This window comes from Elgaria multicarinata, chromosome 17, assembly GCF_023053635.1.
Source record: "Elgaria multicarinata webbii isolate HBS135686 ecotype San Diego chromosome 17, rElgMul1.1.pri, whole genome shotgun sequence".
Classification (NCBI taxonomy): Eukaryota; Metazoa; Chordata; class Lepidosauria; order Squamata; family Anguidae; genus Elgaria; species Elgaria multicarinata.
This window is the reverse complement of record NC_086187.1, coordinates 27,075,555-27,102,533: the sequence shown is the minus strand read 5'-3', so window position 1 is coordinate 27,102,533 and position 26,979 is coordinate 27,075,555. Positions and strand designations below refer to the sequence as shown.

Sequence of the window (26,979 nt, the reverse complement as noted above, 5' to 3'; positions counted from 1 at the left end):
CCTGCTTTATAGCAGTATTGAAGTGCACTGACAACTGTTGGGGCCCACTGACAATAGTGTTATATCCTGCTTGGTGCAGATGTGTCCTGGGCCCCAACAGTTGTCCGTGCACTTCAGTACCACTATAAAGCAGCAGTGTAGATCCTGCAGTGCACTTCGATATCGCTATAAAGCAGTAGTGTGGCTCCTGCCTTTTATATACTGCTTTCATAGTGGAATATCCTGCTTGGTGTAGATGAGCCCAGAGCTTCAAACTAAACCAGTGGAAAACTACCGAGTTTTTCTGAAATTGAATCCGGTCCTTGGGTTGAAAAATGCTCCAGCACCCACCCATTCACCCCCGGTGTAGTGCAATGGTTATGGCTGTGGACCAGTCAGCATATGGCCCAAATGTCACCTCTGCCACGAACTCAGCAGCAGGGTGGGCGCTGAGAGAGCACTTAAGTGCATTATCATTTGATACTTCCAGAACATTTGAGAACTACAAGTTCAACCGCAGCTTTTAAAGCTCAGCTAAAAACTTTTCTTTTTCCTAAAGCTTTTAAAACTTGATTTTGTTCTGACTTTATACTGTTAGTTTTACCCTACCCAGTGCCTGTTTACCCTACCCTGTGCCTGTTTGCATTCTCTTCCCCTCCTTATTGTTTTATTATGATTTTATTAGAATGTAAGCCTATGCGGCAGGGTCTCGCTATTTACTGTTTTACTCTGTACAGCACCATGTACATTGATGGTGCTATATAAATAAATAATAATAATAATAATATCACACTGTCAGCCTCAACTACGTGCCCCCTGATCTGCAAAATAGAGATAATCCTGGCCTACCTTACGCATGGTTAAAAACTCATATATCCAAACACCAGACTGAATCAAGTGATGCTTTCGGCTTTTATTTAGTTAAATGCAGCATTCTATACAAGAAAAAAAAAAAGAAATTTCAAACCCTGACAGGGAACTATAGTTCTTCCTAAATCAACCCGAATTAAAAGATTTCTCCCCAAATACACTGTACTGTACGGAAAATAATCTCTCTCCCCCTCCCTCCCCCCTTTACAGCGTGCCACGCAGTACGGTTATTTTGTGTATCTCAAACTTCAGAACTGTACAATTTGTTTACAAATCACACTTTTTTCCTATGAAAAATTACAGAAAAAAATATTGCCACTTATTTCATTTGTAACAAAAAATTAGAATTTTTATTTATTTAAAAAAAACACAAAAAAGTCAGCCAGAACTTTTATTTCATTTTAAAGTGTGTGCTTGGAGGAGGGGGGAGGAGGGGGGGTGCAAGGGAGAGAAACCCAGGCGCATTTTAGAGCAAACAGAATTTTTATTGTTATTTTTTTGCCTTCTGAGTCAAGTTCAACAGCACTTGGCGCTTTTTTTTTTTTTAAAAGAAGAAAACAAAGTCAGCGAATCACTGGGAATGGATCCCAGCCATGCAAAACCTGAAGGTTCAGAAGAGTTTGAACCTGAAGACAGGTTGTGGCTGAACCCTTCTCCAGAGATGGCTGCTATTCAACATCACACTAACAGCATTAAAACAAGGAATTAAGTCATCTTGTCAACGTTTTCCACCTTAGAAACGTGGAGCGAATAGCCTGGGCCTTATAACTGGGTCAACCACCACACCAGATGTTAAAAACCACGTCTCGGCGGGGAGGAGGAAGAGGGCATGCGTGCATTCCCCGCCCCCCAGTTCAGTTTCCTGCATGACCTTCCGAGAGAATCAAGCCCCCACTGGGAAGACATCTGGCAAGCCCCCTTACCTCTGTGGGTTTTCTTGACAGATGGAGCCAGAATTTTAGACAGGTGCAAAAGCCACATAAGGTAACGGATCTCTGGTGGTGTCATTTTTCCTACCGAGGTTACCAGATGGAAAGCAGTCTGAGGGTTTTGCTGGCGGCAAAGACGATGAGGGGGCACGCAAGAGAAGAAAGTAAAATGGAGTGCAGCCGGTGACCACGCGGCCTCGCGGCTTTGCGGCACGGCCCACCGAGCTCTGCTGCCACCCGGTTGTCCCCGGCGGCTGCACAGCGACGGAGCTCAGCTGTCGGCCAGAGAAAGCAGGCCTGAAACACAGCCCCCTTCCCTGTCCTCCGCTGAACTTGTCTCGGCTGCCATTAATCGTAGAGCGGAAAAAAATTAAGAACGAATGGGGCGTAGCTGCAAGCAGGGTGGGGCCCGAAGGCGTCTGCCCTGTCCTTCCAGGAAAAGAAGTGCCCTGGTAGTGGGAAACGTGGAAGGTGCTTTCCCCGGCCTGGCGCCATCCAGGTGTTTGGGACGCCAACTCCCACAATCCAGGCTGGCTGGGGGAGTCCAAAACACCTGGAGGGCAGCAGGTTAGGGAGGAAGATGCTGGGTGATTTGTCACAGGACTGTGCATCTACTAAAACTCCTTTCTTTTGCCTTACACAACCTGGATGAGGCGCTCCAGGGAAAGGAAGTCCTGAACAGCCTTACACTTTCCCAGGCCACCACGTACAGAGCGGCTCTAAACCACAGAACAAGGTGCTTTAGGACCTTTCTGTGTTGTGTTTCATGTTCCATCTGTGTTCTACTTCCTCCTCACCCTCCAGGAAACAGCAAGGTGGGGAGGAGCTACCAAAATCAAGCTCAACGCATTCTCCCGCCCCACACTTCCTGATCTACCTGGCAAGTGGGAACGTTGAAAGACGGCTCAAGGCTGGTGTGTTACGAAGCCAAGGCCTCCAGATATCCAAGGTTGTGCTTTGACGGCAAGTCGGACCAAGAGGCCGCGACGGATCTGTACGAAATCGACCCAACCACTGCTACGTGGTGGAACACTGCTCTGGGTAACCGCCCCGATTCCTCCCCTGAGAAGCTCGCAGTCTGGTGGGCAGCACCTGCTGAACAAAGCCTGCGAGGCAAGGAGTCCAGGGGCAAAATCTCCTCACATGCCCCGAAGTGTTCCAGGACTCTGCGTTTATTACCAGGTAAACAGATCAGGCTAAAAAGGCACATGCAACTGGTGTGAGCAGGGGGCAGCAGCACACTCCTTAGATCTGAGAGCAGGGCAAAGGAACGTAAAGATACATAAGGGCAGGTCTGTTGTAGCAAGCGAGGCAAAAAAAGAAGAAAAGCGTTACAGCCATTGAGAAGACTTGATATTTCAACTCTGCGCTCTTTGATGGCAAGAGGGGTTGCTTTTCAAGGCTTGCTCATGCAGGAAAGCAAAAGCACTGAGCATGTTAGAGGCGGGGTGGCAGATCCAGACATGAGGACTAACAGGCCTTGGGTCAGAGGCTTTTGATGTAAAAGCAGGCGGACGTGCGGCATGCTAGGTTGTCCCCACCTCCTGAAGGCACTGAAGCAGCAAGTTATGCCATTTCACCCCTACTCCTGCCTCCTGCGTGGGACAGCCTAAGCCTTCCTGCTTCAAAGAAGGCAGGTTCCAGCACAGCCATGTGGTAGCCCCACACCTCTGTCACCAGGGACCTGCCCAGGTTAAGAGAATCAAGGGCAAAGAGACTCAGTCCTGCCAACACAGTTCCCTGCCTGGCATGGGAGTCTCAACGCCGCGATCTGCCTTTAAGGACAGAAACAGTCACGGGAGACTGATTTTCAAGTGTCAGACGAGACAGCAGTATTTGTGGAAGCCTTATAGTCTAAAAGGGGGGAGAAATTAATTCATAACGAAACAGAGAAACGTCTACACCGGGTACAGGCACAATGCAATCGGAAACCTCTCCTCGGCAAGCTCCGTTTAAAACAGGTGAGCACGGTATGCACCCACGCAGTCCCCGTTCGTTCCAGTGAGGCTGACCCTGGAGACCTGCCCGGTGCGTTGTGCCCGATGCTGTTAGTGCGAAGGATTCAACAGAACCTGGGGGTTTCTGGCCAAGCAGCATCTCCCTCCAAGAGTTGCTCCTTCCCACCCATCAACGAGCCCTCAAACGGCAGCCCAAACGCGGAACTGCCGAGCATCCTTCACAGAAAGAGAAAACAGACCGTATCCTTTTCATTAGCAGCGCGGAAAACACAGGTGCTTGCTAGCCCAAGCAAGTAATAAGGGTTGGGGGAGGGAGGGGGAATTATATGGCATTTCACAGAACACACAAAACGGGGGGGGGGGGGGGGAATAAACCCTGACACTAAAGTGCAACACGTCCTAAACGCTTCATCATCTGGGTGTCGTAGACAGGTGTTTGAAAGGTTTTACATTTCCAGCTGCTGAAGAGAGGCGGATTATTATTTTTTTTGAACGATAGCAAGAGGGGTGGGTGGGAATCACACGGGGGTTGGCTTCGGAAATTAGGAGCCCTTTGGTGCAGGATGGAGCCACAGAGGAAGTTCCGCCCCGTGCAAAGTGGATCAAATGCTGTATTTAGAACGTTTTGAAGAAGCAGCAGCATCAGAACCCAGAGGGATATATATTCGCAACCCCTCAGCAAACTCAAAACGCGTCACTTTTTGGCATCTTCAAAACCCGCTCCAGCCCAAACACCTCAGAGAACGACATAGCTTTTCTTTTCCTTTTTAAAAAAACGTGGCCTCCACTGTGAGGCGTGCCCAGCCACCCGGGGGTGTGGGGGGAGAGAGGGAAGGAAGGCAGGTGGCACCAGATGCATCCTTGTCGGTATGGACGCCTCTGTTAAAAAAGGAAAAGGAAAAGGAAAGCCAGATTTGTTCCAGCTGTTCTTCAGCCTAAAAGGTGAGATGGGGGACAATGCAAACTTGAAGCTAGATGAGAATTTAGCTGGGGGGTGGAGGAGGGGAAAAAAAAGAAAGGAGAGACAGTTTCACAGCCTGAAGACCAGTCTCATCAGCTGTAAGATCCTGGGAGCGGTGGGGCGGGGTGTCAAAAGGACCCCTCAATGCCGCCTCATTTTCACTTTCCGGGCCGGGCTCTCGTCACCTTCTCCCTCTTCGTCAAAGTCCTCCGTGTACTCGTAAGACTTCCGCCAATAGTTCTCGGAGCTGAAATGGCTCCGCCTCCTGTGTTTGGGCAAGAGGACTGAGCGCCTGTTCTCTTCTTTATCCATTTCTAAAATCCGAGGTCTAAAGAAAGAGAAAGAGAGAGAGAGAGAGAGAGACAGAGAGACATGGACAGGCCAACAAGGGGAGGATTAGAAAGACGTTTGGTATGCCTGAAGTTTAACCTGCTTCCTGGGCTGATCAGGTACCACGTGGGCAGCAGGTTCAGACTTATTCACTTGGGCTCCTATGCTGACCTCTCTTCCAGAAGCTAAGGGCAGGCAACCAGGGCGAAGATCCAGTGAGCTACTTCAGGCATGCCCAGCGGCACTGCAGACCTCTTGCTTCTTTGAACAGCCGAAAACACCCCTGAATGTCTTATCACAATCTGCTTTTGAATCGCCTCGGTTTCAAAAGAGGTTTGCTATGCTTTAAGCGTGTGCGTTGTGTGTATTCTTCAGCACAACCCCCAATCCAAGCTGTAGTAACACACACTGTGGAAGCCTCCAAGCTGTATACTCAGGGTAGAGACGCCACCTCTCTCCTCTGCTCCACCCCCAGGAGGGAGGGAGGGATAATATTTATTTTATTTTATTTATTTATTTATTAAATTTATATACCGCCCCATAGCCGAAGCTCTCTGGGCGGTTTACAAAAGCTAAAAACAGTGAACATTAAAAAAAAAAGCATACAAAATTTTAAACCATCAAAAATATAAAAACTGTATAAAACAGTATCCAGATTGACAACTGTCAGCCAGGTGCCACAATATCTGGGTGACTTTTTCCCTGGCAGCAAGGTCCCAATTCATTGGGCCCTAATGCGTGCAAATTGTAACCCCCGGTCTTTGATGTTGGGAGCCTCCATTTTCCTGCTAGGCAGAGTTCGTTAATTTTTTGAGTAACGTTGATGCCTCTAAAAACAGACATCCATACTTTACACTCCCTCACTCCCTCTCTCACACATATGCACACAAACGCACGCACACTTCTTGCTCAGTGACACACACGTCACACAGGCAGTTCATCTGCAAATTCTTTGGAATGCAACGATTTACGCCTCTTCCTTGCCAGCACTCCCAGATTCCAAACCAAAACGTAACTTTTGCAACTGGAAACAATTATTGATTCTGCATAATTTATTAATTCCAGGATTTGGACTTCAGCGCAAAGATTTAGATCTCCCAAGCTAAGGGGGTCCCAGTTGTAGGTATAAATCACATAAACAAAAATCAGAAAGAAAAACACACACACACGGAAAGCTAACTCAGTCCATGGGGCCCACGCAGCTGAGCGACTCCAGAAAGGGTTCCCCCACCTCCCTCCATACACACAACCACCAGCCCCACTCTGTTTGGAGAGGATTCTCTTACCGGTGAGCAGCATCAGGGTCTGCTTTGCGATGGGACCGCTTTGGCTTCAGGATGGGGTCCCGGTTGCTTCCTGACAGACGGTCAGAGGCATACCCCGGCACCAGCACAGAGCTGCTCAGGGATCTTGTCTCCAACCGGGGAGCGTCTAGTCTGGTTCTGGAAGAGAGAGACACACACACACAAAGGTGTTTTTGGTGGCAGCCAATTTATGCCTGAGGCCTCTGACCAGGGGAGATTTCTTGTGTAGTGACATCACAGCCAATTTTGAAGTTTGCTGGGCGGCTGCAGACAAGGCAAGCCTCCCTCTGACGGGGCGAGCCGTTGCGAGGCGGAACTTGAAGTGCCTCCCTCCTCTCTCAGACCGAGTTTACAGACGCATCTTGACTGGGCAGCAATGAAAAACATGGATCAGTGCCACCCTCACATGACAGGCAGTTTAATATGGAAAAACAACCCACTGACCTCCTTAATTAGGTTGGAAGCAGATGCACCGATAAAACAACGCCATCACAAGATGTTGTAGTTGACTTTGTACCTTTCCTTTCTTGGGTTTGAAAACGCTGTACGAACTACAGACCTACATGGCCTTTATCTTCCCCTTTGCCAAGGGTCTGCCATGGGACAGAAAGGAGTGCAGCCGATGGATCATCTGGGCTTTTACTCTGGAGTAAGTGCACGCAAACAAGCTATTCACGTTTTGATTTGGGGAAGCCGCTATATAACAGCAACTACTTAAAAAGGGGTGTCCTGAGTTCAAGAAGCACCAAGTCTGCGTGCGGAGAGTGGATGCCACGTCTCTTACATTGTAGGATGAACAAAGGACATAAAGATCACGGTTACACCGAGGCACTCAGTATCCCCATCTCTAAACCCCATTCAGAGATCCGGCTTCAGCGCCAAGACCCTGCTGCTACGCCTGCCTCAAAAGCGTCATCGCAAAAAGCAAGTTCATATCTCCAACGCCCAAACATCTACCACGTTGTGTTTTAAAACTGCTTAGCAGCCTAGAAACACAGAACGGACACATTACATAACCCCGCTCATTGCTACGATTCAAGCAGAGAATCTGGTATTGGAGCAGAATTCCGCATTCGCTTGGAGAAGCTTTCCATAAGAAAATGAAAGTAAAGCATTCGAGTCTGAAAACAGAATTTAAATTTTACTGTTCTAACTCTGTACTTCAATCTTATATCAATTTTGCTGCGTGGTTTTATCCTGGTTGTGCTTTTTATACTGTATTTTGTATTTGTGCTTTTAACCTGTTGGTTGTTTTATCATGGTTTTAATTTTTGTGAACCGCCCAGAGAGCTTCGGCTATTGGGCGGTATAAAAATGTAATAAATAAATAAATAAATAAATAAACTGGCATATCAGTTAACTAATCACTGAAGTATTCCATGAAGCCATGATCCAGAGGATGCTTCAGCATTGGCCTGTACCCTAGTTAGCATAACTGCCTTTAAAAGCTGACTGTTATTTTAAAGATGGCGTTGCTTTGCTTTACTTCTGTTTAAATTTCATCTAACAATAATAACAACAACAACAGGGGAACTTTGCTAATGGGAAGAACTGTTCAGTGAATTGTTCACATTTGTAGAAACCTTGTCAGGTGTTCAAGACTTAATAATTTGTTAGTGCTTAGAAGTCATCCATTGTTCAAAAAGTTAATGTTTGCAGAAGTATCAAACCTGGTATTACATTCTCTTTTTCAAAGCTGCTCTAACGTTTTAAAAATACTCGACCAATTCTTGACCAGTCACGGGAACAAGTTGACTGACGGAATGCCCAAACATAACCATCTAAATGTAATAAATCTATTTTATTTATTACATTTATATCCTGCCTTCTTCCTCAAGGAAACCAAGACTGTGTACATCCTCCTCCTCCTCCCCACTATATCCTCACAACAACCCTCTGAGGTAGGCTGGGCTGAGAGCCTGTGACTGGCCCAAAGTCACCCAGTGAGTTTCCATAGCCGAGTGGGAACAGAACCCGGATCTCCCAGATCCCAGTGGTCGAGAGATCCAAGATCCAATGCTATGCATAGCTCCTGCCCATAGATGCTTTACTTGCTACCGTTGCTGTTCAGATACATTTCCCCATAAATTTTAAGTCCTTCAAGAGGTTGCCCCAACAGTAACAGGACAGTGAAAGACTCTTGTAAGCTGTTCCTAAAATCTGCTGGGAACTGAGCCAGACTGCCAGGTTTTTACACTTGGTCTTACGCATGATTCTGCCTTGTTCATTTCACCCGCCTGGCCTCCAAGATCGCTGCCCACTCTCCCTGGGCTACAGCATGCAAGAAAGCTTCATAAATATTGCTATGCTTTCACGACCCTGAAGTGTTTATGACCACACTGGTAACCAGGCTGCTCAGGAAAATTCCACTCAAAGTGAACCAGTGCCAGATCATTCCCTTGCTACGTACACAATTCCGTTCTCCAGCAAGTACTGGGTTCTCAGAGCTGCACACGCAAAATGTGTGCACAAATCTTGACAGGAGTTGTGAAAACTCTCCCACTGGCTCCCTTGCGATTTGTTCTGTGTTGTCATGTTTCTCAAGGACCGAAGTCCCTGAACTCCCTTCCAAAAGCTTCTCTCCCCCCCCACCACCTTTTTTTGATACCGGTTACTGGAGACTCCTCCCATTACTTGTGCCAGTAATAGCTTAGCAAAAGAAGACCGGGGACGCTTCTGCTTCCTTCCTCTCGAGGTGCAATCCCAGCCTGTGAGGCTTTGCTGCTTTGAGAGGATAGCAAGATGTATAAGACCCCAAAGTGAGGGTCCCAAATGTCTCTTTTTGGGGGTTTGGGGTTGAGTGCCTTCAGGTTTAAGCCAGTTCTAGGTGTCGACCGCAAAGCCAGCGGCTTCCAAACTCCCCCACGCTGAGGCTTCCTCATCTATTTAAGTGCTTAAGCCTCTCTGTGCGCAAACAGAACTCAGAATTGCAACGCTGAGTTTCTTTCCTCTACTGGATGCGTATATGGATGTACACAAGCGTGTGCGTGAGAGAGAATGAAACACTGTGAGAGAGTGAATGGGGAGGCACTGTCTTATTGAAAAGCCCCGAGGAGAGAGACTTTTACTGGGATTAACCCATTCTTTCTACGTGCCCGTTTTCAAGCGTTCAAACGTGGCACAATGTGCTTCGCCGACTGAGAGATGGAACGGAGCCAGATGTTAGTGTCAGAATTGCAATTTCCCAGGGTTCAAGAGATAACACCAGGAGAAAAAAAAAAGCCATAGGAATGCTGCACCCTTCTTCAGGAAGCTTTCAAGAACAAACACACGCCACACAATTGCAGAGTAAGGTCGCTGAACGAAGACAGAATGACCCGCAGCAATTGGTACCTGGTTCAGCTGCCCAACTATTGGCAGCAATAAGAATGTGAAAGTGGCTGGGGTTTTTTTTCGGGGGGGGCGGGGCGGGGAGTGAAGCATATAAACAAATTACATTCTCTTCAAAGAAGCTTCACCACTTACTTCCTAAGGATGATTACTGCTCTCCTCTCCTTGATATCCTGTGGTCGAATGCAGTGTGTAATTTCATCAGCTGCGTAGCCACTGCGGGAGACAAAAAATACACCAAATGGGATTTCAGATCAAACCAACTCACTTTTTAAAAGGCTGTAGCTATTCCTGCTTCTAACATCCCACTGTGTGCACGTGCTGGGGATAGAACAGCCCAGCCAACAACTGTAACATGCACTCACGGCCGGCCCTTCCCAGGACGTCCCCTGCCCACCGGTTGGCAGACATCACGAGATTCCCCTCCCACCTTGCTTCTTCTCTGAATGGAGAGACCAGTGGGCTCAAATAACGATCTACCTGAACAGACAGAACCCTAGAGAAAGGAGGAGTGGGCGGAGGGAACATACCGCAAGAGCTAGAGAGAGGGCGGGAGACGGAGCTAGCTCAGTAACTTCATCCAAACAATAAGGCCCAGAATGAATCCCCTTTCAAGGGAACAAAGCACATTTTTTTGTTGCGGTGGTGGTGGCGTTTCAAGACCCTCGGCAAACAGGATTCGCATCACAGCATAGCTAGGAGGCCCGTGACGGCCCAGCCAGGACTTCCTGAAAACCAGATCCTTGACCACCACCACCACCACCAGATAATTCTGACACTTTTAATGGCACTCAGGGCACTACTGCTGCTCATATTCAGAGGGGCTGTAAGCAAGATCCTGTCATCTTCGTAGAAGCACAGAAGTTAAAAGTCGCACTGAACTGCTGCCACTAAGGAAAAGAGTGAAGCAATGGGACTATCGCTGCCCACCAATACATGCCACATAGTTGTGAAGATGCCAGTAATAGTGGCCTCGGTGATGGTGCTATATAAATAAATAATAATAATAATAATAATAATAATAATAATGAACTCAAGAGGAAGCCCACGCTTGGGGCTCATGTCCGGCTGAAGTCAGGCTTCCGTGAGCTGGAAGCCTGGCCAGCTCCTCTCAAGTGTTCAGGGTACTTGGAAATGACAGGTCGCTCTGCACATGCTCATCAGTACTCTGGTGTTCAGCCAGCTGGCAGGTGCTGTGAAACAGCAGCAAGTTCTGGCACAGAAGAGTTTCAGAAATAGGTTCCAGGACCAAAGGCTGATTGCCCAGCTGCTTGGAACTTTATTATTTATTTATTTAAGGATTTTTATGCCGCCATTCAGCCAAAAAAGGCTCTCACGGCGGCTTACAAAAGTATTTCTTGACAGTCCCTGCCCACAGGCTTACAATCTAAAAGACATGACACAAAAGGAAAGGGGATTGGGAGGGAGGAGGGGGAAAAGGAAAGCAAATTCAGGCACTACAATCTTAGTTGGAAAGTTCAGGAGTTACAGTTGACAGCAGGAGGGAGGGGGCTCTCAGCTGGAGCTGGACCCAGGCACGGTGGAGAGGTGCCTGGCTGCTGCTTCCTCCCTCACTGGTGGCCTCTGCAGTTACAGTTGACAGCAGGAGGGAGGGGGCTCATGAACATTAACTTTATCCATAGTTAAGTGGCACTCCTCTGCTTGGAAGCCAACCTGAAGTATGGGCACTGTTTGCAGCAGCCTTCTCTTACAACCCCAACAATCTCCCAACCAGCTATGCTGGAAGGTAAGCCTTCCAGTCCTGATGGCTATATGATACTTTCAGTATTAACAGCAGTATTCCTATGTGCACCAGTTGCTGGGGAACATGGGCAGGAGGAAGCTGTGGCACTCAGGTCCTGCTTGTGGGTCTTTGGTCAACAGCTGGTTGGCCGCTGTGTGAACAGAATGCTGGACTACATGGACCCTTGGTCTGATCCAGCATCAGGGCTCTTCTTATGTCCTCATGTAACCGGTTTTAGTTGAGAGGGCAAAACACACTTCTGGCCTTGCCTGTGTAACCCAATCCCCCAAACTGACCACCTCATCTACTTTAGTAGGGCGAACCTACAGCTACAACACAACTATGGCTATCGAGGATTACATTACATACGGTAGGCCACCTCAGTGGCCTGACAGCATGCTTTCTCACAATGAGGTGAGGGAGGGAAGTGGACTGTTCTAATTTCTCCTTCGCGTAGAAATTCCTTCTTGCCACCTTTGTTTACAGAAAAAAATAGTAAAGCACCCTACTTCCAATCTTACCAGTTTTATAAAAACGATTCATCCCTCCTAACATACGATAGCAGAGCTTTCCAAACTCTGTGTCGCGACATGTTAGTGTGTCAGCTGCAGTGTGTAGGTGTGTCACACGAACGTAACGAGAAACCTCGGAGTCTATGTGAAATAAGCAATACCAACTTGCATGCATTTTTACGCAGCAAAGGTGCCGATTAGTATGGTGCACTAGTATATTCCCCTTCCGTCATATCTGTGTGTGCACACCACAGTCGAGGGATCATACAGGTACTGCGCATGTGCAGTATGCATAATCGGGTCGAAACAGCTGATTCCGTGTCACTTCCGGTGATGCGGCTGCACCTGAAGTGACCTGATGTTGTGTGGACTTTATACTGTTAGTTTTACCCTACCCTGTGCCTGCTTACCCTACCCTGTGCCTGTTGGCATTCTCTTCCCCTCCTTATTGTTTTACTATGATTTTATTAGATTGTAAGCCTATGCGGCAGGGCCTTGCTATTTACTGTTTTACTCTGTACAGCACCATGTACATTGATGGTGCTATATAAATAAATAAATAAATAATAATAATAATAATTCGAGAAACTCCGTTTTTTGATACAACACCGTCTCAACCGCCGCTCGATCGCAGCTCGACAAAATTGGTTCATTGTGAAAAACCTTGGAAATGTATGTTATTATTTTGCAAAACATATTTTTTAAAATATAAATGAAAGGTTTTCATGAGATATGTTGTGTCCCCAGACATTTCGTTATTACAATTTATGTATGTGTCCGTATCTCTTATAAGGGGTTAGTTTAACCTTCGGTTTGCTAGTAAAACTGAATTACTGTGTCGCGAAATGATGCACGTCTAAAAAGTGTGTCACCAACATGAAAAGTTTGGAAAGCTCTGCAGCAACCTATAACATCCGCTGGGCCAGTTCCCCAGGACAACCACTAGCATTTCCAGGAGTCTCTTCCAGGAGCAGGCATGGTCAGGAATAGCCATAGGCCCACAAGTCATCATGAAAGGCTTTGACATTCATGTTCCTGGCACGCTGGTTTCCAAGGAAAGGAGCTGGCAATCAGCAAGTAACGCACTTTAAATGCAAAGGTTACTTCGGTTTGAGTGCCGCAGCTACGACGCTCTTAAGCATTAACTTAAAAGGCAGCCTGCCAAGGAAGGTTGGCCTGGGCAGAAAGCCAGGGTTGGCCAGTTCAGTGAGCGAACAACCGGCACTTCCATTTCTTCTCGGTGCTGCCAGAATGGGCTAGGCCAGTGCTTCCAGTCACGTGGGCGAGCTGGATCTCAACCATGGTCAAGGAGGGAGTAAGCAATTCTAAATACAGCTGCTCTTGGGAGGGTGGTAGGGGAGAAGCTAGCCAGACAGAAGCGGCATGTGAGTTATGGCAACATGATTCTTAATATTGCTTGGTCAATGGTATCTCTTGGCAGCCTGAACATTCTGCAGAAGCCCGAGGGACGGTTCTCATTCTGCTTGCAGTAGTCCTGTGTGCAAACACTGATTGGATTTGCTCCTCTTCTCCTTCTGCAACTTCCTAATTCTTGCCTCCTGATTCCTCAGCGTATGACTGCCATGTTATTCTTACTAATATTCGCAGTGTTTGCTTGTGACTTGGGTTCTGTATTTGGAGTTTGTACATCTCGGACGGGGGAACCATCTACAAGTGACACTTCAGGCGCTGCAAAGAAGTGCAGAGAATGGGAGTCGATTGTGCTTCTTGGACTCCCCACCCCAGGACACATTCAATAAAATCCAGCGTTGCTTTGAGCTCTTGAGAGCGCTTGCAACAAGCTGATGGAAGGCCCTCCCCAGGAGCCAGGGTCTGCTCAGAGGAGCCTGTTCTGTTCCCAAAGCAAATGTTCATAGTTTGGCAGAACTCTGAGATTTTCTTTCCTGTGAGGAAGCCTATAGCACAGAGCTTTCCAAACTTTTCATGTTGGTGACACACTTTTTAGACGTGCATCATTTCGCGACACAGTAATTCAGTTTTACTAGCAAACCGAAGGTTAAACTAACCCCTTATAAGAGATACGGACACATACATAAATTGTAATAACGAAATGTCTGGGGACACAACATATCTCATGAAAACCTTTCATTTACATTTTTAAAAATATGTTTTGCAAAATAATAACATACATTTCCAAGGTTTTTCACAATGAACCAATTTTGTCGAGCTGCGATCGAGCGGCGGTTGAGACGGTGTTCTATCAAGAAATGGAGTTTCTCGAATGCGTCACTTCAGGTGCAACCGCGTCACCGGAAGTGACGCGGAATCAGCTGTTTCGACCCGATTATGCATACTGCACATGCGCAGTACCTGTATGATCCCTCGACCGTGGTGTGCACACACGGATATGACGGAAGGGGAATATACTAGTGCACCATACTAATCGGCACCTTTGCTGCGTAAAAATGCATGCAAGTTGGTCTTGCTTATTTCACAGAGACTCAGAGGTTTCTCGTTACGTTCGTGTGACACACCTACACACTGCAGCTGACACACTAACGTGTCGCGACACAGAGTTTGGAAAGCTCTGGGTTACTGTGTACAGCCAACCTGCTTTACAAAGAAGGGACTTACATCCATTCACCAAAGGTTCATGTAGGCAGGTATTCTCCTATATTCCAACTTGGGAACTCTGAAGCACATGTGGAATTTGTTACCATCACACAGAAGTAGAAAGCTTCATACACGGGAAAGCCTGCCATCCTGACAAAGCAGCCAATCCATGAATATAAATCAAGGCTTATGAAATGCTGCTTGCCTGGTCACCTTCGGCAAGTAAGAATCACCTCCAAGGTGACCAGAGAAGTAAGTTTGTATGAATGGGTTAAGTCTTGGTTTTTTCCTCCCACTTTTTGGATATCGGTTGGGCCACAGAGATATGCATCGACAGGTATTACTCCGCTGTCCTAAGGCCACGTGTTGAGTCATTTTGGACTTGGTCATCATATAGTACAATAACTACACCACTAGAGATGGGTGGAGGTAGAGCCAGGTCAGCGATCGACATATGTTTCAGGCCACTTGTATTATTATGCACAAATTACATCAAGTCACAAAATGGGCAGTGTCAGCTGTAAGTTGACCATCTCTATGGCCCACTGCATGATGGGAATCATGCACCCTTTTTTTTTTACAACACACGCAAGTCAGAGCTGACTGAAGTCTTCCTTGTTATTAGCCTTCCTGAAACCACCTTACTACCGAAATGCTTCAGATCAAGTTTCAGTGCAGCAGACAAAGTTTCAATTCATTTTTCCCACGTTGTGGCTCAGCCCCTTCCTGAGAGTTCTTGAACCTTAGTTAATGTGTGCAAGGCGCTGTGGAGATAAAGCTACGCACTCGCGTCTCTTCATTATTAATGCACCTGGACTATTGTGCAAGGCTGTGTTTATGTGAGGGAGAGATTCTCCTTCCTGGCTCATGTGCCGATCGTCTTACAAATGCAAGCAGGGGATTGCGTTACCCTCTCAAACTGCTTTTCAGACTGGCAGAAGCGTTTACTCCTCGGACCCAAAAATGTTGGTTGCCCTCCCTTTGCCATGGCAACGCTGAACCATTAGGGATGTTTGACTCACTCTGGCAGAGAGCTGGCTTTGGCTTAAAAGGCTATAAATACAGTTCGTCACAAGCTTATCCCGACCCAACATTTCACGCCCTTTTACACTTACCACCTGGAGAAGACGCTGCTTCACAAGCACTAACTGTCAGAGGCAAGACTACCTGCCATTACCTCTATGTATGCCCGCTTTCAGTTTTTGAGAGAAGGAAGAAGGGCCGTTTCTGCAGGGGACTTGCAGAAAAAAGTAATGCATGGATTGCTGAGTAGCAGTCAATGGAATCTGCCTTGGAAAGGTCTGCTGAAATTACCATATCCAGCCTGTAGGAAACAGGTAAGCCAACACGTCATTGCACGGCCAGCCTTAAAAGCACACATGGTGGGTACGGCAGGCTTGAAAACAGTGTTGGAGTTGATGCGCTATATGGTGAGGAAGTCCAACATGACTCTTGGCACGCACGCTTTCAGCCGCCTTGAGATAACGGAGTTTCACAGTCCTGCAAATGGGTTACAAACTCACCTAGCCACGTATATCTATATGTGGCACAACTGAGATCCAAAAAGTGGCAAGAAAGAACCAAGACTTATCCACTAGATGTGACGTTCTTTATCTGGTCGCCTGGGGGTGATTCTTAATTGCCATAGGTGAACGAGGCAGGCAGTATTTCATAAGCCTCGCTTTGTATTTACAACTGACTGGGGAATGCTGGGAGTTGTAGACCTTTTTTTTAAAAAAGTAACACCATGCACAGGATTGTGCCATAAATGACCCTGTGCACCATTCACAATAAGCAAAGGCCCTTCCCTACTTCAGCCTCATGGGTCAAGGCATAGATCAATTACTGAATTAAGGAAGTTCAAGGCTCAACTTGCCCCTAAGACTTGCTACTGTTTAGTTGCGCATTACAGAGCTTCCATGATAAGTTTGTTTTTTTAAACACTGCTGTAGAGAATTGATTGCAGCCACACAGCTCTCAAACCAATTTGCATTTTGCATTCAGACAATTACTTTGCTCCAGGCCAGATCTAAATTCAAGCTGCAAGAGAGTTGCCTGCAGGGAGTCAAAAGATGACTCTGAGGCAGAGTGCAAGCTCATACCTGACCCTTTTCCGCAAGTGCCTTGACTAAGGCGTATGGGCAGAGTGCCCAAAGATCCCTTCTAAACCAGTCATGCTCCGTCTTGTGTTGGCTCTTGTTGTTAAGGGGTCAATTGTGTAACTTTCTATTTTCCCCCACGCACATCCGTTACTGTTCTGGATTTCCTGCTCTCTGGGATAAGAAGGGAACAATCTACCTTGCTTTATACTCTGGGAAGGTTGATGCTACCATTTTCTCCAATTAGGGTGGCTCACAATGGCAGTGTTTCAGACCCATAGAATCATAGAATAGCAGAGTTGGAAGGGGCCTACAAGGCCATCGAGTCCAACCCCCTGATCAATGCAGGAATCCACCCTAAAGCATCCCTGACAGAGGGTTGTCCAGCTGCCTCTTGAAGGCCTCTAGTGTGGGAGAGCCCACCACCTCCTTAGGTAATTGGTTCAAACACTACTATGATGATTTATGTACTGTTTCAGTCAAACTCCTCTCCAGCTCTTATGAATCCTGCCTCAATGGTTTTCAAACATCTTCCTCTCAAGGAAGTCTTCCCACAACACATTTATCGGTTAAGGATCCCATGCACACTACAGCTCGCATTCTAAGCTGCATAACTCATTTTATTTATTTATTTATTCATTTATTTATTTTATTTATTACATTTCTATACCACCCAATAGCCGGCGCTCTCTGAGCGGTTCACAAAATGAATTCACCACAACTGACTGTGGTGTCCAGGGCTTCACTCTTGCCCCACACAAACTGAGAACAACTTAGAATAAACTCCAACCCTTCTGCAACTCCACATGGCTTTCAATTAACAATCACAAACAAACTCTGAGGTTTGCCCATCACTATAGGCATTTTCGTTGAGAAAATGCTAGGGATCCCCAGATGACTGTTCGAAAGCTGCCGTTCCAGTCAGCAGGAATGACTGACGGCATCGTAGAAGGCAGCACACACCCCAAAAAAGCCCACTGGTTCGCCAAAGAATCTGCAAGCCCAATACAGAGTTGCTTCGGTCACTCTCATTTGGGCTTCATTCCCCCGAGTTGTAAAGCAGAAATAATGGCTGTTGCAAAAGATGAGCAAGGGTCATAAAAGATTTATTGCTCAGAACTTGCTTCAAAAAAACGTGAGGCAAAAGGCACAGCTCCCTGAAAAGGCAAACCGCAGAGGAGCCGAAATTCACCCCAGACTTGGAAAGGCCTGCGGTGCGCCTCCTTACCTGAGCACCGTGACGCTGCCTCTTCTCACAGGCAAGAAGAAAACCGGCTCAGAGACCCTGATCGGCTTGAACTGGAACTTGCAGCCAAAGCAGAGAGCTGAGTCACTGAAGAACGACACGGACACAATGGGCCTCTCAAAGATGTGGATGGGGTCCACGTGGGAGACTATGCAGCCTCCGGGCTGGTAGTCGTTGATGACCGCACTGTTCACAAAGCCCTCAGGGATCACCCGGTGCTCCACCAGCTTGCGAATGACGAGGTCGTGAACCCACTCGGGAATCGTATCCACTTCCCCCCGGGGGTACAGCCGCTCCTGACCGGGGCCTCGCCGCTGCAACTGGGAGCCGTACGTGTAGCCCTCCCCAAAGAAGTACTTGTTCCGGAGAGGGGCCCTATCCACCGTGTGCTCTTTGTAAAGGCCCTTCTCAGCCCGGGAGACCACCTCGTCGATACGAGCTTCGATCTTGGTGCACTCCTCGGGGCTGAAGAGCCGGAGCTGACGGATGCCGCTTTTGACTTTCTGGGCCTCTTCCTCCTCTCGCTGGTGCTCCTCGTAGTCGCTGGGCTCCGAGTCAGACTCCTCGTGGTACTTGCGCTTAGCAGCTCCGCCCACACCCGCATAGGGGGACTCCGCAGGCTCCCGCGTGCTGCCGCCCTTGTAGTTGTCCCGGTAAGGCATCATTGATTTGAGCTTCTCTCGTAGGTCTGTGTAGCCGCTCCCAGCCATGACGGGTTCCCCGATCGCCTCCGGTGCCTCGACTCGACTCCCTGGCGCACGGTTCGCAGGGCTGGCGAGCGGAAAGTGCTGCTGCCGTTCACGGCATTGTCTATCCTAAGTGGAATAAACTCCAGGGGGAAAACAAGACACGGACGAAATCCTACAGGCCGGGAGCAAACCTAACCAGGTGCCCTTCCAGATGGGGCGGACGCTCCACCCTTCCAAGACACCCCCCTCGCCCCCTGGAAAAGGGGCAAGGGGACACAAGTCCTTGGGAGAACACGAAGAAAGTTATGTATTTGCTTCCATTCCAGGCAGCGATACAAGATGAAGAAGCTTAGACCGACGTTTCCACGTGCAGTAGATCCGATCTTACTTCCCAGGGCAATTAAGCACACCTTGTCTGTGGAGGGAGAAAAGTTGCAAGAATCCAGTCAGAAGGTCTGACATGAGGAAGAGATACAAGCAAGGCACAAATGTTCATGCATGCACACACACTAGCTGGGAAGGGTCGTCTGCCAGCCCTTTTCTCAAGCACGGGGTAAGTGCCGGCCACCCTCTGCAACGACGCTCCAGGATGAATTCCAGGTCCAGCATGACCTTCCCCACTCCCCATCCCCAGACAAGAGCAGGAAAAGATGGCTGCAATCGAAATGGGAGGGGGAAGGAACAGAGGACCCCCACATAACAGAAGGGAAAGGCTGAGAGGGAAGTCCACTCACCTCCACAGTCTCTTTCCCCCCACCTATAGCTATTTCCCCTCTGCCCCCGCTCCTGTCACGAGGGGCACCTGCTGCTGCCCATTCCAGGTATCAGGGCAGCAGACCGTGGAGGAAATTGCTTCCTTTGCTCCTCACCCTCCACCTCATCCTTTTTGAGAGGGAAGAGACGGCCCCACACATCACAGAGGGGAGGCTAGCAAAGCACACCCCCTGCTTTCCAGGAGCCATCCTCATCCCCTCTATGTATTACCCTGTGCTCTTCTCCCTCCAGGAGAAGGATGGAATCCGCAGAACAGAAATAACACAGAGGGAGAGATGCTCCCTCCTTGTCTCCATATTCATCGCTCTCTGCCCCTCGTTCTACCAAAGAAGTTGAGAGAAGGCCAGGAACACACACACACACACACACACACAACTACGGGTGAGAACAGAGCGACAATGAAAGCTGTTTGCCCCTATACCGATTTCTCTCTTGCAGCTCACTCAGAAGAAGGAGGAAGGCACATTTTTCTGTGTTGCTAGACCCCATTATCACCCCGCTAGGGGGAGAAGGAATGTGTAACAAGATCCAAGGGTCAGAGGTTGAGGAGAAACCTGTCTCCCCTCCCTGATACACATTATTATTATTATTATTATTATTATTATTATTATTATTATTATTATTATTATAATATCCTGTCTTTCCCCAGTACTGGGACTCAAGGCGGTTGAGTCCCAGTACAACCACGTTATTCTTTTAGAAGAATAATTGTCCTCTCTCCACCAGACTCACCTAGAGAAAATAAGGGAAAGGCCAAGGGAACCTCACCGTAAGGGCGGCGTGGCAGAGAGGCTGAGAAGAAAGCCCATCGACCCCCAAACCTATTGCTCTCTTTTCCCTGCCCACAGAGAACACAAACGGCCTTTCTGTAACAGTGGGAGGCTGAGAGGGGAGGAACGTCCATTTCCTCATTTCCAAACCTCCCCCCACCCCAAAATGTACGGCTCATCAGTCTCCTAAAGGAGGAGGCCGCGAGGGCTGCCCCCTCCCCTCCGCCCCCTCCCCAAAACAGCTGGGAAGGAAAAGAGAGAGGAGGAAGCCTGCTTGCCCCCATACATATTGCTCTCTACCATCCAACACCACCCACCCACCCACTCGAAGGGGAAGAGGCAGTAAGGGTTCCTCCACCCCCAAATCTATTACCGTCTTTCCCTCATAGTCTCCCAAAGGGAGAAAAAAAGGGAGGGGATGCAAGTCCCCCCTCCAACCCATAACAAAGTGGGAGAGAACAGAGGAACAAGGACACTTCCCCCCCCCAAACCTCTTGACCCCTCACCCTGAGAAAGGGGGCGGGGAGGCGCTAAGCATGCACATGGGGTTTCTATGAACGACAGGGGGGCTGAGAAGGGAAAGGCCGCCTCTTCCACTGCCCCCCAACCTATTACTCACTCACAGTCTCCCAAAGGGAAAAAAAAGGAGAGAAAAGGAAACCATAAGCCCCAGCCCACCCACCTGTAACACAATGGGAGTGAAGAATGGAAGAAGCCTCTCTGCCCCCAAACCTACTGACCTCCTCAGAAAGGGAAGGGCCACGAGGCGCATGTGCCATGCTTGGGGGGTGGAGAAGCGTTTATGAATAGCAGCAAGCTGAGAGGGAAGGGAGCCTTCCGCTCCTCCGCCCCCCAACCTATTGCCCCCTGCTCACCACAGACTCCAAAAGGCAGGGGGAGGGAGGAAGCCTAGATCCCCCACCAACTCACCCGTAACAGGAAAGAAGAAAACAAGAAGCCTTCCTGCTCCACAACCTATTGACTTCCCTCCCTTAGAAAGGGAAGAGGCACGAGGTGGGGGGGGGGAAGGAGGAGAGTGTGACCTTCTAAGAACAGCAGGGGGCTGAGAGGAAAGGGAATTTCCCCCCCCAAACCTATTCCCCTCTCCCAGCCCTCCCAAATGGAAGGAAGGAAGGTGAGGAGGGGGCATAAAGGAGAGGAGAGAAGTTAGAAGCCTCTCTGCCCCCGAACCTATTGGCCTCCTCAGAAAGGGGTCCTGGGTGTGTGTGTGGGGGAAGCTTCTATGGAGGGAGCAGAGAGGGATGGGGGCATCCGCCCCCAAACCTATTCCCCTCTCCCAAATGGAAGGAAGGAAGGAAGGAAGGGGGCATAAAGCCAAGAGCCCTCTCGCCACGGCGGAGGGGGAGAGTGTAGAAGCCTCTCTGCCCCCGAACCTATTGGTCTCCTCAGAAAGGGAAGAGGCACGAGGTCCCGGGTGTGTGTGTGGGAAAGCTTCTATGGAGGGAGCAGAGAGGGACGGGGGCATCCCCCCACCTCCGCCCCCAAACCTATTCCCCTCTCTCAGCCCTCCCAAATGGAAGAAAGGAAGGGGAGAAGGGGGGCATAAAGCCAAGAGCCCTCTCGCCACGGGGGAGAGCGTAGAAGCCTCTCTGCCCCCGAACCTATTGGTCTCCTCAGAAAGGGGAGGGCCGTGAGGCGCGTGGGGCGGGCGGGGGTGCTGCTGCTGGTGGACCCTTTCCATGAGCGCTGGGGGGCTGAGGGGGAAGGAGCCTCTCTGCCCCCGAACCTATTGGCCTCCACAGAAAGGGGAGGGCCGCGCGGCGCGTGGGGCGGGCGGGGGCGGGGGCCCCTTTCCATGAGCGCTGGGGGGCTGAGGGGGAAGGAGCCTCTCCGCCCCCGAACCTATTGGTCTCCCGGGCCGGCTCACCGGGGCTGCTGCTGCCGCCGCCGCCGCCCTCCCGCCATGGGGCTCCCGCCTTCAGCACGCGCCGCCCGAGTCCGGCTCCAGCTGCGACGCCGGCCCGGCGACCTCCATGGCGGCGCAGGCCGCGTCGTCGTCGTCGTCGTCGTCGCCCGCTTCGCCCCCTTCCGCTGCCCGAACTCCTCGCTACGTCACCAGCGGCCGGCCCGACATTATAAATAACTTCAGAGGCATCCTCCTCCTCAGAGCGCAAGCCGCGCCCACTGCGCAGGCGCACCCTCCGGAGCGGCGCCCGCTGCGCAGGCGCGACGGAGGCCACGCCTCCGCCCCACGGAAGCGGAGCAGCTGCGACGCCAGGGCAGGCAGCGTCCCCACCACGGAGGCGCCGCTTCTGCGCACGCGCGGCTCTTCCCCCCCCCCCCGACATAGAGAGTAGGAGGGGAGGCTAGAGCGGCACGCTTCCGGTGTGGACCAGACTGACTCCCTCACACAGTTTGAATTTAAATATATGACAAGATTCCTTATCATCTCCCACGTCCGAATTAAATGAGGGGTTTAAAAAAAACAAAAAAAGAGAAGGGACACAGGGTGGAATAATGAAAGGAAAGACACTTCCGGTTGTCGATAGAGACTAGGCGAGGGAAGGGTAGAGCGGAGCCCTGATTGTATATTATGTAACTGATATTCCCAGATGGCGACGTTCGAATGGAAACCAGAAGTGAAGGCTGCGTGTGTAAAAGTGGTGTAAGAGAAGACGGCTTGACGGCCGGGAATGCGGCTCATTGCGCATGCTCGTACGCAGACGGGCGCATGCGTACCAGGTCGCGCAGCAACCACACTGTTTATTTCAACGACGATGACGTCGCGCGCGGGATTCGACGTAGGCTTCTTGACTATTTGAGGTGACAATCCGGAAGGGGGCGTGATTGACTTAAACAGCTCACCGCCCACCTCGGCGTGGATTGGCTATGCTGTCCCTGAGGCGGGGCCAACTGAAAATTCTGCCCGCTGATTCGCCAAAGTGAAATAGGCGCTTTCAAAGAGTGCCTGTGAGGGTGTACAAATTCCCCCACCTGCTACTTGCATGAGAGTTTTTAGGGCCTCACACTGAAGTTTAATGTGGTAATTTGTGAGGAAGAAAGTTTACTCAAGGGGAGAAAAGTTTGCTACCTTCTAGAGTATTTCCCATGAGCCTCTGCTTCCTCTTGACACAACTATGGCCAATACTGGTGCATCATGGGATAAGTCGTTTCCTTTAAGAGCATGTCCCACGAGACACTTAGCGTAACCTTGGCCCATACTGATGCATGATGGGACAGTTTGTTTCCTAAGGATCTTCCATGCTGTCTTGACACAACTATGGCCAATACCATCATGGGATAGCTCGTTTCCTTTAAGAGCATGTCCCATGAGACACTTAGCGTAACCTTGGCCCATACTGATGCATGATGGGACAGTTTGTTTCCTAAGGATCTTCTATGCTGTCTTGTCACAACTATGGCCAATACCGGTTCATCATGGGATAGCTCGTTATCTCTAAGAGCATGTCCCATGAGACACTTAACCCCGACCAATACTGATGCATCATGGGGTAGAATCTTCTGTTGAAACATTCCTGTCATTCGTCAAACCATAATAAATCATTTCAGGATTGAGAGGATGGGGGATCCAGGCCATTTCCAGTGAGGCTTTGAGTTTGTCTACAATTAAGACTTAACATTAAAAGAAATTGGTTTCTTAAGAAAACAAAACTGACTACCCCACAAGAAATATAATAGTCTATCTACCCTCGTGTAGCCACGTTGTTAGTCATTTGTGGTTAAAAGAGGCATGTGGGAGTTGGGGTGAAGAAAGTTTTCAAAGCCTCCTTTTCTGGTCACCTGGAGATAATTCTTGCTCACCCAAAGGCGAGTGATGAATTTCATGCCTGAAGCATACCGTATTTCTTCGATTCTAAGACGCCATCGATTCTAAGACGCACCCAATTTTTAGAGCTGTTTATTTGGGGGGGAAAGTGCGTCTTAGAATCGAAGAAATACGGTAAGTAAAATTATTACAGTGCCAAGTAACAATTTGGAAAACCAACTTGTCCTTTTTAATAGCCTGCAACTGTGGCTTCTCCAACCCTGTTTTGAGGGGAGCTGTTCCCCCTTCTCTTCCTGGGATAAAACAAGGAAATTGGAGCAGGAGCAAGGTGGGGAAAATCCAAGTGACATCCTCCTTCAAGGTGTGGGAATTGTGACTTGGCAACCCTAGAAAGTGCTAATCAACAACTTAAGCGGCAATCCTGTACACACTTACCTCGAGTAAGTCCCATTAAACTCAATTACGCTCCCTTCACAGTAGCCAATGTATATGACTACACTGTTAATCGTCTTGTCACTGTTGGCAAGGTTGCTCCTTTTAGAGGTTGCACCCCATGCAATTTTGCCTGGAAGTAAATATTACAGAAATCAACAGGACTTGAACCATGCCTTGGTTTGGAGTGCTAGCATCCCATGGGTAGGCTATGCTCATTTCAAAAAAATCACAAGACAAGAGGATAGAAAAGTCAGCCAAGAAATCCTCCCAAGCTTTCTGACCTAGTTTCTTCCTGCACTTTGCGATCCCTTGTCCTTAAAACAGGAAACACCAGAAATAAGTGGCTGTTATTAATCTTCCTGGAGGCCTTGGCTGAACCCTGTTAATCTGCTTTCCTCATTAATGAATCTTAATGAATGGAACAATTTCTTCCTTGGTGGAACTTGGTAGATTCCAGCCTACTCTTGCAATTCAGTTAAGAAACTAGCTGTCTCCATTTGAAAAGTGCTTGCATGATACCTTACCTTCTCCTTCTCAATTCCTTATCAAACCCTCTTTTTACATGAAGGCTTTGGCACAACCTCTAACCTCCATGCCTATGACCTGGTTTGCACATAACATTTAATTGGCCATGGTTTGTTGATTCATGGGTTGTTACCTGTGAACCTGGAACTAGGATTAACTATGGGTTGTTAAGCCATGAACAAACCATGGAGAGAACCCATGGTTTATTATTGGGTTGTGACTGTGGGTTGTTTGAACCATGAGTTGTCATTATGTGCAAACCCAGAATCATGGGTTCATGAGTTGTTTCAACAGACTACAGAGGCAGCTGGCAAGAGTTGTCAAAAAAGAAAGAAAAAGCCAACCTCATTACACACTGCAAAGGCAGTTGGGATACAGGGAGAGAGCAGGCAAAGGAGGAAGGAAACAACCAACCGAGAGACCGAGAAAATGAACCATGGTTTGTTTGATCATCTGCCAAACAAACCACGGGTAGAGCAATAAACCATGAGTTAGCATTACGTGCGAATCAGGACCCTAATTAAGCCTGTGTAACTGAAATAACTGCATATTTCTCTTTCCTCTGTTGTCCCCCTTGTGTCAGTATCAAGACCAGCCTTCCCCATCCTGATGCTCTCTAGATGTTTCGGATTTCACCTCCCATCAGCCCCAGCAAGATGGCCAATGGTCAGAATGCTGGGAGCTGTAGTCCAAAATATCTGGAGGAGTCCGATTGGGGAAGTCTGGTCTAGATTGTGAGCCCTTGGAGCATGGATGGATAGCTCAACGAAGATCTAAAATATATGCCATCTCCTAGCTGTTATAGACAGAGAAGTTCAGGAAGTCAAGAAGTTATCCTAGTGTAAATACATATTCCACACATGACAACTGTTTGGAAACTTGAAAACGATTACAAGTGTCTTCTTTCTTGCTTTATGTCAACAACAAGTATTTTGGAATATTTTAGAATTAGTTGGGCAGTAAGATAGAGGAAAGGACAGACCCTAGGGCTGCAATCTGATCCTCACCTAGGACTGAACTCAGTGGCCAACGCCTAGGCTGGGCCCCAAGTTTTGGGAGTGGATCAGAGAGAAAGAGTTCCCTCTACGAACTGCTCTAAGTCCTCGTCCATTGGAACCACGCAGTGCAGCCAATCGGTTCCTGGGCAGCAAACGAACCTAGAACGCTGCCGGCCGTGCAAGAGAGAAGATCAAGATCATTTTGCTTTCTCCCACCTGCACACACAATGGGCAAAAACGTATGGGTGGTTTGATGGTGGAACACATACAGACACACAGCATTCCCTTGTTAGCGCGCACAGTCAGAATGTTGTATAACTTGGTTTTGGTGTCCTAAGAAGTGAGCGACGAATCCCAGCCGACCATGGACATATGACATCAAATTGCTCAAATTACGAATAGAAAGAACCCCACAAAAAGCTATTTTAATCGTAAAAACATTACAAAATATAGGAGGCAGGGCATGAGTTAGTGTTCTCTGTCTTTGGGTCAATGGCACAAATGCCAGTTCTTCTGAAGATAGATCGATTGCTTGGAGTTATATATATATATAAAAAATGAAGAGCTACATTGCAGGGAAAGCAATATCCTGGAAAGAGGGCCAAAGACACTTCTTTAAAAAGAAAAACAGCAATGATACTTGTGAATAACTTTACAAACAACTTGTGCACATAAACAGCCAGGAGCAGGGGGCTAACAGTGGATGACTCATCTCCATACTTTTCTCAGAAGCTTCCAGAGACATCTGGCTAACAGCTGTTAGAGACAGGAGGCTGGGCCAGATGGTCACCTGCAGCAGCAGATTTTGCGTTGGCTTTACCATCCATATTCATCCCTAGGAGAATCTGGTGCCAGGCTTAACCTGGTCACGAAGTGGAGGTTCTAATACAGACTACTAGTCCAGGGGTCAGCAGGTTCAGTTTCGTCAGATCTACTTTACTAGTACCCCAAGATCCACCAAGCAGAGCTAAGTGCAAAATACGTACACTTACAGCGCAATCCTACTCATGTCTACGTGAAAGTCAGTGCCATGGAGTTCAATAGGCCAGCGTCAAGGGGAGAGGCATGGTTGGATGAGAGCCCCATGAACCTGCTGCTCCTCTTCACCTTTGCAACCTGTTTGTTCACCTGCCTCTTGCTCTTGCCCAGACAACGATGGTTGTGAGATGGAGGAGCAGGAGATGCTGCTGCAGCCTCCCGGCTC

The 26,979-nt window shown here is 48.6% G+C and overlaps 1 protein-coding gene across 1 annotated transcript; it reads right to left on the bottom strand.

The window, feature by feature from the left end:
• Positions 1 to 1,400: 1,400 nt before the first annotated feature.
• Positions 1,401 to 22,132, bottom strand: ALKBH5 (alkB homolog 5, RNA demethylase). The gene is made up of 5 exons (XM_063143248.1): positions 21,958 to 22,132; positions 17,819 to 18,940; positions 9,797 to 9,877; positions 6,314 to 6,469; positions 1,401 to 5,025 (listed from the first exon to the last, which is right to left on the bottom strand). Exons 2-5 carry the CDS (start codon positions 18,544 to 18,546, stop codon positions 4,839 to 4,841), a joined length of 1,152 nt encoding a protein of 383 aa, XP_062999318.1. The 5' UTR covers positions 18,547 to 18,940; positions 21,958 to 22,132; the 3' UTR covers positions 1,401 to 4,838.
• Positions 22,133 to 26,979: the final 4,847 nt, after the last annotated feature.